Here is a 15,239-nt window from a genome sequence, read left to right on the forward strand (position 1 = left end):
ATAGGCTAATTTTATTGATAGCTACTCAGGGGACTCTAATATGCAGCCAGAGTTAAGAATCACACAGAACTAGATAATTTCCAGCAATAACATTTTTATCCTATGCCCTGGAAGCAAATTGAATATAAACATAGACAGATGTATACTCACACTGTCCCTCTTAAGAGAAGCAAGAGACACCTGAATCATGTGGAATATCTGATTTCTTAGTGTACCTCTGTACTTAGTCCACTTCTGTACTTAGTATACTTCTGGTACTTAGTATAGAAGTACACTAAAAAATTCATCTAAAAACATTAAAAGAGGCACTGGACATTCTTTTTCCTCCCCACCCCACCATGAGTATTGCTCATTTCAGTCTGCAAAATTGAGATGTCATCTGCCATCTGGTGTGCTCTATTTTCTTGGTCCCTTTTATTACCGTCCGTGTGCTCTTTTGGGGTGGTAATAAAGAAAAAATGGTCAGTCCCTGGACACAGATAATGTTCCAGAGAAAACTTAGAGTCAGTGTTCTCTGGGCTGATATACATCCTCTTCATTTTGGTAGCAGAGTTAAGGGCTGTTGTTTGAAAGGTATTTCTATTTATCCACATGATGCATTTTCTTTGTTAGAAGTGACAGTGATAATTTCTTCTTCAGTGTGTAGTAAGTAGAAACCTTTCCCAGGCAGGAACACCTTGAGGAAAATCAAATCCATTTTGCTTAGGGAGACTTCTTCATGCTTCAGGAAGCTCATAATCATGTTTCTCTTGGCTTAATCCTGAGTACATCCAATACAGTTTTTATTGCCAGGGTTTTGTGTGTGTGAACAGAAAACAGTGAGACATCCAGACAAAAAAAGGGCAAAAACCTAGGGACCACGATGAAAAGAAGAGATAAATAAAATTATTTGGACTCTTCCACATCATAAAACTAGAAAATCTGTATCAAAAAAAGGATTAGACCTGATCAGTGGTTCTCCACTGGGGACAATTCACACTTCTGTTGAAATGTTGGCGTTGTCTGAAGATACGTTTGGTTACAGCTGAGCAGGAGTGTGAGGTGGTGCTACTGGCATCTAGTGGGTAAAGGCCAGGGATGTTGCTAAACATCATACAGTTCCCAGAATAGCCCCCCACAACACAGAATTCTACAGCCTCTAATGTCAGTGTTAATAGCACTGATTTTGAGAAACCTTGGACAAATGGACTCCAAATTTCCTTCCAGCCCTAGGACACCAAGATGCTTTTAAAAATAGAAACAAGCCCAAGTGGAGTCATTTGCCCCCCAAACCAAGACTCAGTTACAGTTTCAACTTATTCCAGAAATGCAACCTTTTAACAGTCAATCAGGAATTTTCTGGTCAGTGCCAATGAGGTCATCCATCACATGGGCCCTCTCCACCTCCCCACAAACCAAGAGGAGGTAATCTGCATGATAAGATGCCTTGCTTTTATTCTTAAGGGTAAATTTCTTCTTCTAATTTCCTTGTCCCAGCTTCCTCCCTGTAAAAACCTTCCATTTTGTACAACTCCTTGGAGTATCTCTCCTTGCTAGAGGGGAGGCTGCCTGACACATGAATCATTTAATAAAGCTAATTAGATCTCCAAATGTACTCAGTTGAATTTTTGTTTTTTAACAATGCCAAAATGCAACTTCCATGCCAAATATGCAAACTATTGCTATAGACTCTCAAAATTCTTATGCTGAAGCTCTAACCTATAGGGCCTAGAAGGAGGTAGTCAAGGTGAAATGAGGTCATAAGAATGTGACCCTCATCAGATAGAATTCGTGTCCTTGTTAGAGGAGACATCAGGGAGCCCTCTCTCCCACTCTCTCTCTTTCTTCCCATGTGCTTGCACAAAGGAGAGGTCAGAAGGCAGCCTCCTATAAGCCAAGAGTAAAGGCCTCAGAATAAGCCTATCTCACCAGTACTTTGACCTTGGACTTTCCACCTTCCAGTACTGTGAGAAATAAGTTTCTATTATTTAAGCCAACTAGTCCATGGTATTTTATTATGACTGCCCAAGCAGCCTAGTATATCTATTTATAGTAATCCCTACTGTTAACATATTCTGATGTATTCACTATATGCTAGGCACTGTGCTAAGCATTACACATACCTTATCACACTCCTCAATACACCTCTGTGAGGTGGAAATGATTATTATCCCAGAATCATATCGAAGAGTAAATGAAGGTCCAGAGAGGCTAGTTATGCAATCAGCCTAACAGCAATTGGTTAGTAAGTGGGAGGGGTGAGCTGTGAACCCAAGCAGCCTGATCCCTAGTAAAGAATATAGGGATATTTAATTATTGCAAGACACCACCTTCCTAAATTCCTAAATGTACTTGAAATAGTAAACTTTAAGACAGAATAAAGAAAAGGGCCAGGGCAGAGTGAAATTGCCAGGGAATGTGGAAGCCAAAAATCTCTGTATCTTCCTCACAAAGTCAAACACAGAATCATCACATGGCCCAGTAATTCTGTTCCTATATATATATACCCCAAAGAATTAAAAACAGGTACTCAAGCAAATACTTGTTCACAAAGGTTTATAGCAGCATTTTTCATTAAAGCCTAAAGGCAGGAACAACCCAAATGTCCATCAACGGATGAATGAATAAAGAAAGGTATATTCATAAATGAAATATCATTTAGCCATAGAAAGGAATGAAGTGCTGATATAAGCCACAACCTAGATAAACCCTAAAAACATTATGCTCAGTGAAAGAAGCCAGACACAAAAGGTCACATATTGTATGATTCCATTTAAATGAAACATCCAGAATAGGCATTTATAGAGACAGAAAGCAGTAATTGCTAGGGACTGGGAGAAAGGGCACATGGGCAGGGACTGTCTAATGGGTAGGGGATTTCCTTTTGGAATGAAGAAATGTCTTGGGTCCAACCACTGTGGAAAGCCATATGGAGGTTCCTCAAAAATCTAAAAAGAGAAGTACCATACAACCCAGCAATTCCACTTCTGGGAATCTAGGCAAAGAAAATGAAATAACTAATGCAAAAAGATATGGTCACACCTATGTTGTTCACTGTAGCACTGTTTACAAAAGCAAAGATATGGAAGCAACCCAGGGTCTGCTGACAGATGATGAATGGATAAAGAGGTGGTACATATACATAATGGAATATTAATCAGCCACAAAAAAGAATAAAATCTTGCCATTTACAACATGTTTGGACCTACAGGGTATCATGCTAAGGGAAATAAACCAGGCAGAGAAAGACAAATACCGTATGATTTCACTTATATATAAGTGGAATCTAAAAAACACACAAAAAAGAAACAGACCCACGTATATAGACAGTAAGACTGTTGGTTACTATAGGGAAGTGGGTGGGGGGACGGGTGTATTAGGTGAAGGGAATAAAGAGGTACAAAGAGGTCAAATAAGTTAGACACAGGAATGGAAGTACAACATAGAGAATTTAACCAATCATATTGTAGTACCTTGGGATGATAATGGGATAACTATACCTACTGTGGCAACCATCTGGTAATGGATACCATTATCCAGTCACTATGCTGTACATCTGAAACCAACATAATATTGTATATCAACTTTACTGGAATAAAAAAAGAAGAAAAGAAATGCCTTGGAACTAGATAGAGATGATGGTTTCTTAAGACTGTGAATGCCCTAAATGCCACTGAATTGTACACTTCAAAGCAGTTAAGGGTTAATTTTATGGTATGTGAACTTTTAGCTCAAAAAAAAATCTCTATCTTGGTAGAGAATAAAGACATATAAGCTAACCTAGTCTTGGCTTTGGATAAGCATTTGTGAAATAAAGCTCTATCTAAGGCAGAACTGATCCCCAGGAAAGCAGACCTCTTCACCCCTGGAACCCAGCCCAGCCTCCTGGGCCCCAGCTGGGTGGATGTTGTTTGCATGGTTTTAACCATCAAGATGTGCTTCCGACTTGTTCGTTAAGCTTCAAAAGATTGGAGACTGACGAAAATTAGACTTGGGGTGGATTAATGATTGTGCATTGAGCATTGACCCCCCTATACAGAATTTGATTGTTGTCAACAACCATTTGATCAATAAATATGAGAGATGCCCTCACAAAAAAAAAAAATATATATATATATATATATACACGCACTTCCAATTGTAAAATAAATAAGTAACCAGGATGTAATGTATAGCATAAGGAATATAGTCAAAATATTGTAACAACTTGGTATGGTGATAGCTGGTACCTAGAATTATCATGTATATAAATGTTGAATCACTGTGTTGTACACCTGAAACTAATGTAATACTGTGTGTCAACTACCCTTCAATAAAAAAATAAATAAAAATAAAAGATGTGCTCTGGGGATGCCTTCCCTATGTCTGTTTAAACAGATGAAGACGGATGGATCCTGCAGTGGTGGATGGGAAGCCCCGGGGCTAAAACAGCACTGTGCAAACACAGAGCAGGTGAAATGATCATGCCTGGCCTGCTGGGTGTGGGAGAATGAAATGGAATCAAATGGAAATAATTTAAGCACTATAGTTCCTTGTCTAAATGAAGGCCACTTTCGAGAGCCAAGAGCTAAAAGCATTTTACCACTGAAGTAGGGCCTGGACAAGTGCACAGCTGTCAGATGTCTTAATTCGTTCCCAAACTAAAGAGGGTGCTGTAGGCTGAATGTTTTATGTCCCCACCTCCCAAATTCATATATTAAAGTCTAACCCTCAGTGTGACAGTATTAGGAACTGGGGTCTTTGGGAGGTGATTAGGTCATAAGGGTGGAACCCTCCTGGATGGGATTAGTGCCCTGACAAAGAGGCCCCAGAGAGGTCCCTGCTCCTTTGCCACATGAGGACACAGCTACAAGACAGTCTATGAAGCAGGAAGCCTTTGCCAGGCACAAAATCTACCAGTCACCATGATCTGGGACCTGAGAACTGTGAGAAATAAATCTCAGTTGGTATAAGTCCTCAGTCTATGATCTCTGTTAGTAGCAGCCAAACAGACTAGGAGGGGTATAAGAATGGGGAGAAAAACATGAGTTAAGCAAAGTCTAGTTTGTCTCTTCCTCTGCTCATGATTGCCTACTTCCCCAATTTTTCTCTGACTCTGGGATTATGGAGAGTGAGTTGTTTTATTTCTTAACCTTGAGGATCCCCAGGAGAATCTGTCAAGTGGAAACTGCAATGGGAAAGGTCAAAGTGAGAATGGTCAGTCCTGTGATGACCCAGACCTTTAAAAAAATGACCAAGAATAGGATTCCACAAACTATTTCAGATGTCACTCCCTTTAAAAAATATGGAATGCCAATGGAATTTAATCTAGTTGTAATTTTACAAATTGCTGTAGAGGGAAAGGTGTGGACTTTTTAACTGGACAGTCTTACTTTCAAATCCCTTTTCCATTGATTAATGGGAAAAGATTTTCATCTTCTGTGCTCCTGGATTTCCATATATACATGTGAAGACAAACAATGATTATAGAGTTGTGATGAGGATTAAATCAGGTAAAACTGTATCTCCTCAGTTCTGAGACCCATATTTTTCCCCTACATTTTAGCATTTCTCAAGTTAGGCTGTTCCTTCTCCCATCCCACAAATACATAATTTAACATAAATACTGAAGTATGATAATGTCATAAGTAGATATGTTTTTCCAGTGAAATACTTGTTTAATTTTCTTTTGTGCTTGGCTCTTCATTATTGCGTCCTCTCTCTGCCCCTCACACCAGCCCTGGCCTGGATCCCTTCCCCTGAGCAGCCCATGGCAATAGCTTGTTATGCATTCTTCCATGTTTTTCTCCTACGAATAGAATCATACACATGCAAACACACACACACACACACACAAGGATGCATATATATTATATGTGCCATAGAGAGAGAGATAGACAGACACAGAGACAGGAAGAGACAGAGAGGATTTTGTGTCACAAAAATGAGATCCTGTTACACTTTCCAGAGTCTTATTTTTCTCCCTCAGTTATACCTCTCAGACAGCCATTATTGCTCTAATTTGTTCCCTTTTAATAGATCCATAACATTTCACAGTGGGTGAAAATAGTTTATTCACCAATTCTACTGATGGGCCTTTGTTTTGTGTCCAGTTTTTTGTCTGTCTGTTTTGCACATGTCTTTGAGCACTGGTGGTTTTATTTCTATTGCATAGAGTCCCAGATGTCAGTCTGTTGGGTCAAAGCATATGAGTATTTTAAATTTTAATAGATGTTTCCTGTTGCTTTCCAAAAAAGGCTGGAACACTCCCCAGTTCCTCCAGCAGTGTCTATGATGACTCTGTTCTCTGCATGAAATTAAAAGGTCTTTTAATGGACCAGTACATTTAATCATAAGGCTGTGCCGGTTTTTTGTTTGTTTGTTTCTGTTGTTCCAGAAAGTCGTGACTATGAATGTTGTTCCCCCTTTGCTGACATCTAAGGATCACAGGGATGTGGTATTTATTATGTAAAGCACATCACCCAAATCGACAAAGCTCCAGAATACCAGAGTTCAGAGCATTCTCCGTGTAACTGTCCCCACCCCCTGCCATTCTCAATAACGGCACCTACTCCTGTTGTTTTATATCTGATCTGAGAATATTGCCTCCTTCACTCGGAACAGGAAAGCAAGAATCCTAATCACATCTCAGCATCAGGAACAAACCATCTAAACCAAGAGACAGGCAGACCACGCAAACCAAGACTCCAGCTAACTATGTTTTTTAGTTTGGTGATTTTGAAGGTTTACAAAGCACAAGTAAATTGTTCACACCTCAGTCTTTGTGGATTAACAGCTGCCCAGTTCGGCAACTATTGATTGAATGAGAGGCTTGCAAAGGCTGGCTGATGTGGTAGACACTGGGCATTCAGCTTTCAGCAATGAATGCCACTCAGGGTTTCTTGCAGCCATGGCCCACCCAGGAAGATAGAATAAAATCATTGCCCTTGGGTTAGCCCGTAACAGTTGGTTTGACCCTATTAGGACTCGTCTTCTTGAGGGACTGCAAAAACATGCCTGCTGCAAAACAACTGAATTAATCTCTGGACAACATTTAGTTCAGAGGACACTGGGTCAGCAAACAGGCCTGAATTCTGTTTCTGAAGGATGGGGAGGGGTGCAGCATCTCTTGGTCCTCTGGTTTTGCATCATTGAAAACAGGGACTGCACCAGTAGACCCTTCTCCTCTCCACTGCTCCATCCCAGATTCATTGAACTATAATGGACTAACAAAATTGGAAGATATTTAAAGTGTATGTTGGGGTGATTTGATATACATAAACATTGTAAAAGGATCCCCCATCCAACTAGTTAATCAACACAGCCATCACCTGACATATTTACCATTTTTGGGTGTGAGAATGCTTAAATTCTACTTTCTTAGCAAATTTCAATTTTGTAACCCAGTGTTATTAACTATAATCACCACATTTTACATTAGATCCTCAGCCCTTATTCATCTTATAACTGATCGTTTGCACCCTTTTTACCAACCTCTCCCTGTTTCCCTCATCCCCCAGCCCCTGGCAACTCCTCCTCTACGCTATTCCTGTGAGTTTGACTTTCTACACTTTTTCTGATGTCATATATAAGTGATACCATTGCAATATCTGTCATTCCCTGTCTGACTTACTTCACTTAGTATAATGCCCTCAAGGTCCACCCATGTTGTCACAAATGGCAAATGGCAGGATTTCCTTCTTTTTCATGGCTGCATAGTACTTTGTTGTGTGTGTATGCCACAACTTCTTTATCCAGGCATCCATTGGTGGATACTTAGGTTGTTTCCATGTCTTGGTTATTGTGAATAATGCTGCAGTGAACATAGAAGAGCAGAGATCTCTTCCATATCCCATTTTCATTTCCTTCAGATATACACCCAAAGTGGGATGGCTATACCATAGGGTAGTTCTATTTTTACCAGGATTTTATGGAATCCTGACATAATTATGACCATCTTATAATGCAGTTGTTGTTCATGTGTTACTCAAATAAACATGCCCCTGGAAGCCCTGGTCTGGTGCAAATAGCCTGGATGCTGTGCGCTCCCCTGCAGTGATTCCTTAACCTGTTCACCTGCTCCCGAAGGGGCAGGACAACCCCTGCTCTTTGCCCATTCTGGTAAAGAGGAAATCAGAAAATGCATGAAAAGCACAAATTAGAAAATGCTGTACAAATGGAAGTTTATTGTTATTATTTCTCCCATAATCCCTGCACCCTTTAAACCCTATTGACAGCAAAAGCGGGCAGCATCAATGCTGATGGGCTAGTGATACTGTTATTTCCCACCTATCACATTGCCTGCTCTTACAAGACTCTCTTTTTGACCTGTCAGACAAGCCTTCCAAAAATGCTACTTTCTTTACCTCTGTTCCTTATCCTCCAATGGCTACACACAGTCATTTTTAATCTGCTTGGGCCTGGTGTTCCAGAAAGCCAGCATGGAACAGAGGCTCAAGCCTGTTGAACAGGTGAACAGTCAAGAACGAATGGCTCATATGGTAAACTGTTACTGGGGGAGCTTTGTGAGCGATGGTCTGAGGGCTACACTAACCAGCTTTGCCTGTGCTGGTCTCCAACCCGCAGGCTCACCCAGGTAACAGGTGATTCACGTGAGGGAACCAAACCGACAAAGCCCCAGGACACAAGAGCTCAGAAAACAGAAAAATGCTCCTGTGTGGGCCCTGACCCTTGGGATCCCCACCTGCCTGCCTGGGGCTGGCAGCTCACCTGAAATATCCTCATTACCTCTGTTCACCTGTTGAGGCCCTGCCTAGCCCTCAGGGCCAGTGCAAAACTCCTCGCTGCCACCAGGCTGAAGTCCCCCTGGAGGAGCTAATCACTTCTTGTTTCCCACTTGTACCTTTAATGAGTGTTTGTTTCATTTTCCTGGTATTATAAATTCTGGTGTTCTTTACACCTGTGTCCCCACACTCCCCACATCTGTCAGCTTCTTAGGATTGGGAATTGTGCCTGTTTCTTCTCCTATCTCTTCAGCATCTTTCACAGTACGAGGAATCACAGTCAATGGCTGGGAACATTAAAAGTCACACAGGGCTCCAGAGGTGCCACTTACCAGCTCTAGGACCTTCAGCAAGTTTCTTAACTTCCCCCGTGCCTCAGTTTCCCCACCCATAAGTGGGGAATAAAAACTCTGCTGACTTAAGAAGGCCGTCATGACAATTTAATAAACTCAAGTTCATAGCTAGAACTCATTAACTACTATTAATATTAATAAGTAGTTAATAATTAATCAGAGAGCAAGAATAGGCACCAATGATTTTTCCTTCAGTTGACGTGTAAGAATGAAATGCTTGTAAAAATGAAACTTGACAAACACAGAGAAATGTAAGTAAACGGGTGTGTTCAAGGCATATACTAGATACTCCCATATTCAAGGTCTTCATAATCCTGTTATTATCGGTCCTACAGTAAGTTCCACAGACAGCTGCCCATCCAGGCATAGGGCAGAGCCTGTCACATCTCCTACATCTTAACCTGGCACTCCATCTCCCAGAAGACAATCCATGCTGCCCTTATCCCTTGTCACACCTTTCACACCCAAGGAAATTCCTATCATTTATCCAAAATGGGACTGATTAAGAAGGAACCAGATGATTGACTTTGGAATCAAAGAAGGGGTGACATTGATCATCACTTGTCCCCTATGCTCTTACTTTCCATCCAGTAGCTCGTATGACCTTTTAAAAACAAAAACAGCTCATGTTAGTCTCCTGCTTAATACTCTTCAGCAGCTTCTCCTGCCATGGGAACAAAATCCATACTTTTTTTTTTTTTTGTAACCATGACCTACAAAGGCTTACCAGTCTCTGATTCATCTTCACTCTCTCTCCTGACACTCTGGGTTCCAGCCACCCTGGCCTTCTGTCTCTTCCTCAAACACACTAAGGGTCTTTGCTTTTGATCCCTGATATTTATGTGACAAAATGTCACCTCCTTACAGAATCATTTCCTGACCACTGGTGGGGAAATATCCTTCCTGTATTAATGTGCATGTAATACTTATCATTAGTTGAACTACGTTATTTGTTTGCTTATGTTATCTGACACCTCCATTCCCAGCCCATGTCCTGTTTCCCTGAATAAAAGCATCATGTGGGCAGGAACCTTGTCTGACTTTCTCAGCACCATATCCACAGCCACTAGACCTGGCACTGCCTACTTATAAAGCACTCAATACCTATTTATCAAATGAATAAATAGGGGTGGGGAGCAGATTGCAGTCACTTTTCACTTTTAATTTTTATATTTCAGGTGAATTTGAATTTTTATAAAGTGCATGCTCTATGTCTGTAATAAGAAAAAAGAAATAATGCCCAAACTAAATAATATTGAAACAATAAAATCAGCTTATTTAATCAGATGAAAGTAACACGCACCTTTCCCAATACACCTGAGACCAATATAATATCATCTGCATTTCAATTAAAAAAGAAAAGCACAAATGAAACCCACAAAATATTAAAATACAAAAAAAACCCTTCCCAATAATCTACTATGTAGATTGCCAGCCATCTATATTATTTCAGTCTCCACACTGCTGATTAAACCTGAAACACTGGCTAGTTTAATGATCTCTTTGCTAGTCAGTATGCACCCTTGCACTTTTAGATAATAGTCATCTGCCCTGGGCTTATAGAAAGATTGTTGCTTGAGCTTTCCACTCAATTCCAATCTCCTACTCAGAGCACATTTCTTTCTGCCTCTCCGCTTTTGCCAGGGCTGTAACTTCTCACGGCATTTCCTCCTTACTGCGCCACCCTCTCTCCCCACCGTTTTCCCTGTCCAAAATCTTGACCATCATTTAAGGCACATTCAAACCTATCTAGAAACAGCCCCAATGGCCATCAACCATGCTTTTAAAAAGCTCTATGCTTTTTCAGAAAGCACCTTGTCTTTGTGTCTCCCTCAATTAATTACAGTTTGGCAGGAAGCAATATTTTATATATCTAACCACACTGAAATGTCACTCTACATTTTCCAACCGGGTAAAATAAAAAACAGAGCAAAACAAAAAATGCTGGTAAGTGGAAAAATGAGAGCAGATGAGAGCAATCGCTCAGGAGCTTTCCCATAGGAGAAAATACTATGTGGTTTTCAAGGGTCCAAAAGCCATACCCCACACATTCCCATGAGCAGGAAGGAGGTATATATACACAAAAGTTTTTTGGAATTTATAAGGAAACGGACACAAGGAAAAACTGAGGGCAAGCTTGGAGTAATCTCCAGTGTTCTCAGACGCCATCCACTTACATTCCATTATGACAACCATTCAGCGTTGATTGAGGGCTTATGGCATGCCAAGCACTGTGCTAAATGCATTATATAAATTATCTCATTTAACCTTCCCAACAGCCTGAAGAGGACGTTACTATTAGCTTTTTGGAGGAGGTCAGAGAGAAGATGAGACCACCAGTTGATCCAATAGCTGGACCCGGGCAATCGGAAATGCCTCACTCCTGTCTTTGAAATGTACCGGTGTTCCCACAGTGGGAGCTGTTCCAAGGGCATGGCTTTGAGAGAGCAATGTGTGGTTGAGACCATCTGGACACTACATGTGGCTGAACGCTGTTGAGACCTCTCTATAAATATTTAAGATTCTGGCAGGTAGGTGTGCAGATCTATTTATCTTGCAGCCACCCAAGACAAGCCTCATCTGGAAGTTCCCTTGTTTATTAAACCTGCCACCTACCTGTCTGGAGGGGCCTGCCTCTTTCTTTGGTCTCTCCCTGCCCTCCATGTTTGATCGGGGCCAGGTTTGAATTTCATTTGGGGGAAGTGCCCAAGATCTTGAACCAGCATATCCCCATTTTACAGATAAAGTAACTGATAGGAAGGTTCAGCAGTTTCCCCAGGGTGAACAAAGTTGTAAAGAGTTACAGCTGGTTTGGACCCATTCACCTGATTTTGAAACTCCCATTCTTTGCTCTGATACTATACCTGTCATCTATCTAAAAGCTGTAATTTAAATTAAATATATCAGTTAATAAACAGGTTCTTCGATCATTCTCCCTTTTTCAATTATTTTTAAGTAACACATACTCAGTGTTTAACATAAAATATTTAAATATGTGTAGAAGTTAGACAGAGCATGACTTCTTCTTAAATGGGCCCCTCTTTATCCTCCAGCACTTCGTGCATTACAAAATTGGCTTGGTAATTGTTTGTTATGCCACAGAAACAACAGCATTAATTTTCATACCTCATTAATAAATAAACAGAGCCCCCAGATGTTATGGAATGGATCTACAGATCACCAGGGAGTTGAGAGGCGTTCAAAAAAAAACCTAATTTAATAAAAAGCCAGGATGCAGACAAGAGTCTATACATCAAAACTTGCTAAAGGTAACAATTCAGATTTAAGAATCAAAACTGGGACTCTGGATCAGTGCTTAAGATTTCACATTTGAATAGGCAAGAAGAAAAAGAAGCAGATGTGGGGATCCACAAAAAAGCAGACCAGCAACTGTGGTCTTGTATTGGAACAGGAAGCAAGAGTCAGTCTTTGATGGCTTGGAACAGAGATGAGAAAGCCTTTCTGCCAGGCTTTTAACAGTTTGCAGCCTAAGATTAAGAAGTACAAAAATTTCAGGAACTAAAATACTGTAAGTTGTGTGTTCACTGCAATGTTTCTGTATGTTTGAACATTTTCCTAATAAAATGGTGAGAAAATACTAGGGGGAAAAAAAAAGAATTATTAGGGACTAACCAACATGGCAGTTTTACTCCAGGGTGTAGCTTTACCTAATTCCTTGGAAAGGATAAATGCAGGTTCCTTCTACATATGTGTAATAAAATAATCAAAGCAGCCAATGTGTATTGAGCACTTATCCTGAGCTCTACATACGTCATCTTACTGAATATTCACAATTAAGCTATAAGGTAGGTACTACTATTAACTCCATTTCAGAGAATGGAGACAGGGTAAGGCTAAGAAATGTACCTAAAGTCAGCCACATAGTCAGCAAGGGGAAGAGCCAGGATTCAAACCCAGGGTTTATTTGAATACAGCACCTCCTCCAACAGACTGGCGTTCTTCCGAGACCATTGTGAGTTCCAGAGACCAATGGGGCTGTGCATATTTATAAAGTTATTGAATGTGTTCTGGGACTCTCTCAACAGATTTAGGAAGCTTCCTGGAAATGTGAAAGTAACCTTCCTGTTAAAAACAGAGTGAGGGTCTGGGGTCCAACAAATCTGGGCTCAACTCCTGGCTCTGATGCTTAATAGTCCTATCAGCCTAAAAGCACCCCGTTTTTGCATCTGTGGAAAGGGAGTTGTAATATTCACCTCAGGAGGTTGCTGTGGAGATTGAAAGAGATGATGCAGTTAAAGTTCTTCGCACAGGACCTGGTACAAGGCAACTTATCAATAAAAGGCAGCCATTGTGGGAATTACTTGGAGCTTGTAGGAAGCAGAGACCCTCAGCCCCAGTGTCATGGTGAAATCCCGAGGCCAAAAGGTTTTGAAAGGATGAAACAGAATAAAAGGACCCAGATTTTACAAGGAGAAAGAAAAGAAAAGCAGAGAGGTTGATAGCACTCTGGGTTACAGCTGTAGAACCAAAACATTTGATAGTGATTTCAACTTGAACCTATGAGAATCAGAATACAGCTCAATGATTCTAGGAAAATGTTCTGAATTTGTCATGATGGGTATGGAGAAACTGCACACACAGACATGCACACACACACACACACAATCTTATACCAGGTGAAGACAGGAGAAGGGCACATTCACAATACTTTGATCCAACATAGCTCTGAGAGGGTGCTGAGCGCGGTTACCAGAGCCAAGGCAGGAAGCTAAGGATCCTTGTGAAGGGCGAGAGGGCCTTCCCCAGCCCGGCACCAGGCACAGTGCCAGGGCAAGCAAAGCCAGGCAGGAGCACTGGGAGGCGCCCTGGGTTTACGGCGAGGACTGGTGGGGCCCCTGAGGCTGCCTCTATACTTTGAGGGAAGGAGTTTCAACTATAGTGTCCTATTAATTAAAAAACAAAATCCTAGCTTATTTGGAAATATTGTTGACACCAAAATAATGTAGAAAGAACCAGCAAATACAGTCGGTCCGTTTCAGAACTGCCCTCTCAGATTGTACCCAAACCAAAGACTGATTGGATCAAGGGAGAAAGGAGAAGGGCGTGCACAGGGTTAACCTGCCCCTAACCCTTTCCCTCCCATCCGAGACCCAGGAGACGGCTGGAAATTTCAGATTAACCCCGAACCTCACGCCCGGGGAGAAGCACGGCAGAAACCCAGCGGACACTCCCCCCTCTCCAGGAACGTGGGCGCTTTCGGGATGGTCCAAGGTCTCCAGCGTCCTGGCGCATCCCTGGAGGAGAACGGACCCTCCTCTCTGTGCTGCGGGAAAGACCCTACTTTCCAGGACCAGCTGCGAGCTTACGGACCCAGGACTCCCGAGTCCACCCCGGGCTCTAGGCTTGCTGTCTTGAGATTTCCCGAGCCTCCGGTTTAAGCCCAGCCGGGAGAGTCCCCCTTTTGTTCGCGGGAGAGCGCGCCGCTGCGCAGCGCTGCGCATCCCCCAGCTCTGAGAACCCCGCTGCGGGGGCGCTTCCCTCGGTCCGCGCCCTACGATCCCCGCGCTCCCGCGACCCCCGGCACCAGCGCACTGGTCCCCAGCTGTATCCCCGCCGCACCCGAGTACTCACTTCTCCCCAGTCCCTCCGCTTTCCACGCCGTCTCCTCCACCGCCCCATAGCGCCTTAGAGGCTTCTCAGCTTCCAGATGGGTAGACAAAGATTGCTTTAACTCCATTGCAGATCCCTGCGAGCAGGTCGGTGGGTCTCCCTTTACTCCATCCCCGCCGCGGACTGCCGGGAAGGAGGCGGCTCCAGCCAGCAGCGTTTTAAGGGGCCGGGCGCTCGTGACGCTGCTCCATCTCTTCCGCCGCTAGAGCCGGGGAGCGCTGACTGGTACCCAGCAGGCGGAGGGATGCAGAACGCATGCGCAATGGAGGCTTGAGGGGAAGGCTTGGGGGCTGGGAAAAGAGAAAAGAGGGCAGGTGATAACTCTAAGAACAAAATCAAAAACAACTAAAACAGAACCAACCCAAAGGAAATAAAAACAAGGCCCCTGACCACACTGGAGCCGGTGGAGATCCTTTGCATGGAGCGGGCACTGAGGGTAGCTTGTGATCTGTCTGTGCAGGATGCTAGGTTTTGAGTGGGATCTGCGAGCGCATCTCTATCTGTGGGCGATAGATCCATCTTTGTGGGGAGTGCGCAGGACCGTGAGTGTGGA

The 15,239-nt window shown here is 42.5% G+C and overlaps 1 protein-coding gene across 1 annotated transcript in view; it reads right to left on the reverse strand.

Moving 5' to 3' along the window:
* Positions 1 to 14,924, reverse strand: part of LOC118928547 (bMERB domain-containing protein 1) — a 123,378-nt gene extending 108,454 nt beyond the window's left edge. Inside the window, exon 1 of the mRNA XM_057486937.1 lies at positions 14,648 to 14,924. Within this exon, the coding sequence (XP_057342920.1) occupies positions 14,648 to 14,753 (106 nt within the window). The 5' untranslated portion in view covers positions 14,754 to 14,924. The remainder of the gene's footprint in view (positions 1 to 14,647) is intronic.
* Between the last annotated feature and the right edge of the window lie 315 nt (positions 14,925 to 15,239).

The sequence above is a fragment of the Manis pentadactyla genome, chromosome 10, assembly GCF_030020395.1.
Source record: "Manis pentadactyla isolate mManPen7 chromosome 10, mManPen7.hap1, whole genome shotgun sequence".
In the NCBI taxonomy this organism is placed as follows: Eukaryota; Metazoa; Chordata; class Mammalia; order Pholidota; family Manidae; genus Manis; species Manis pentadactyla.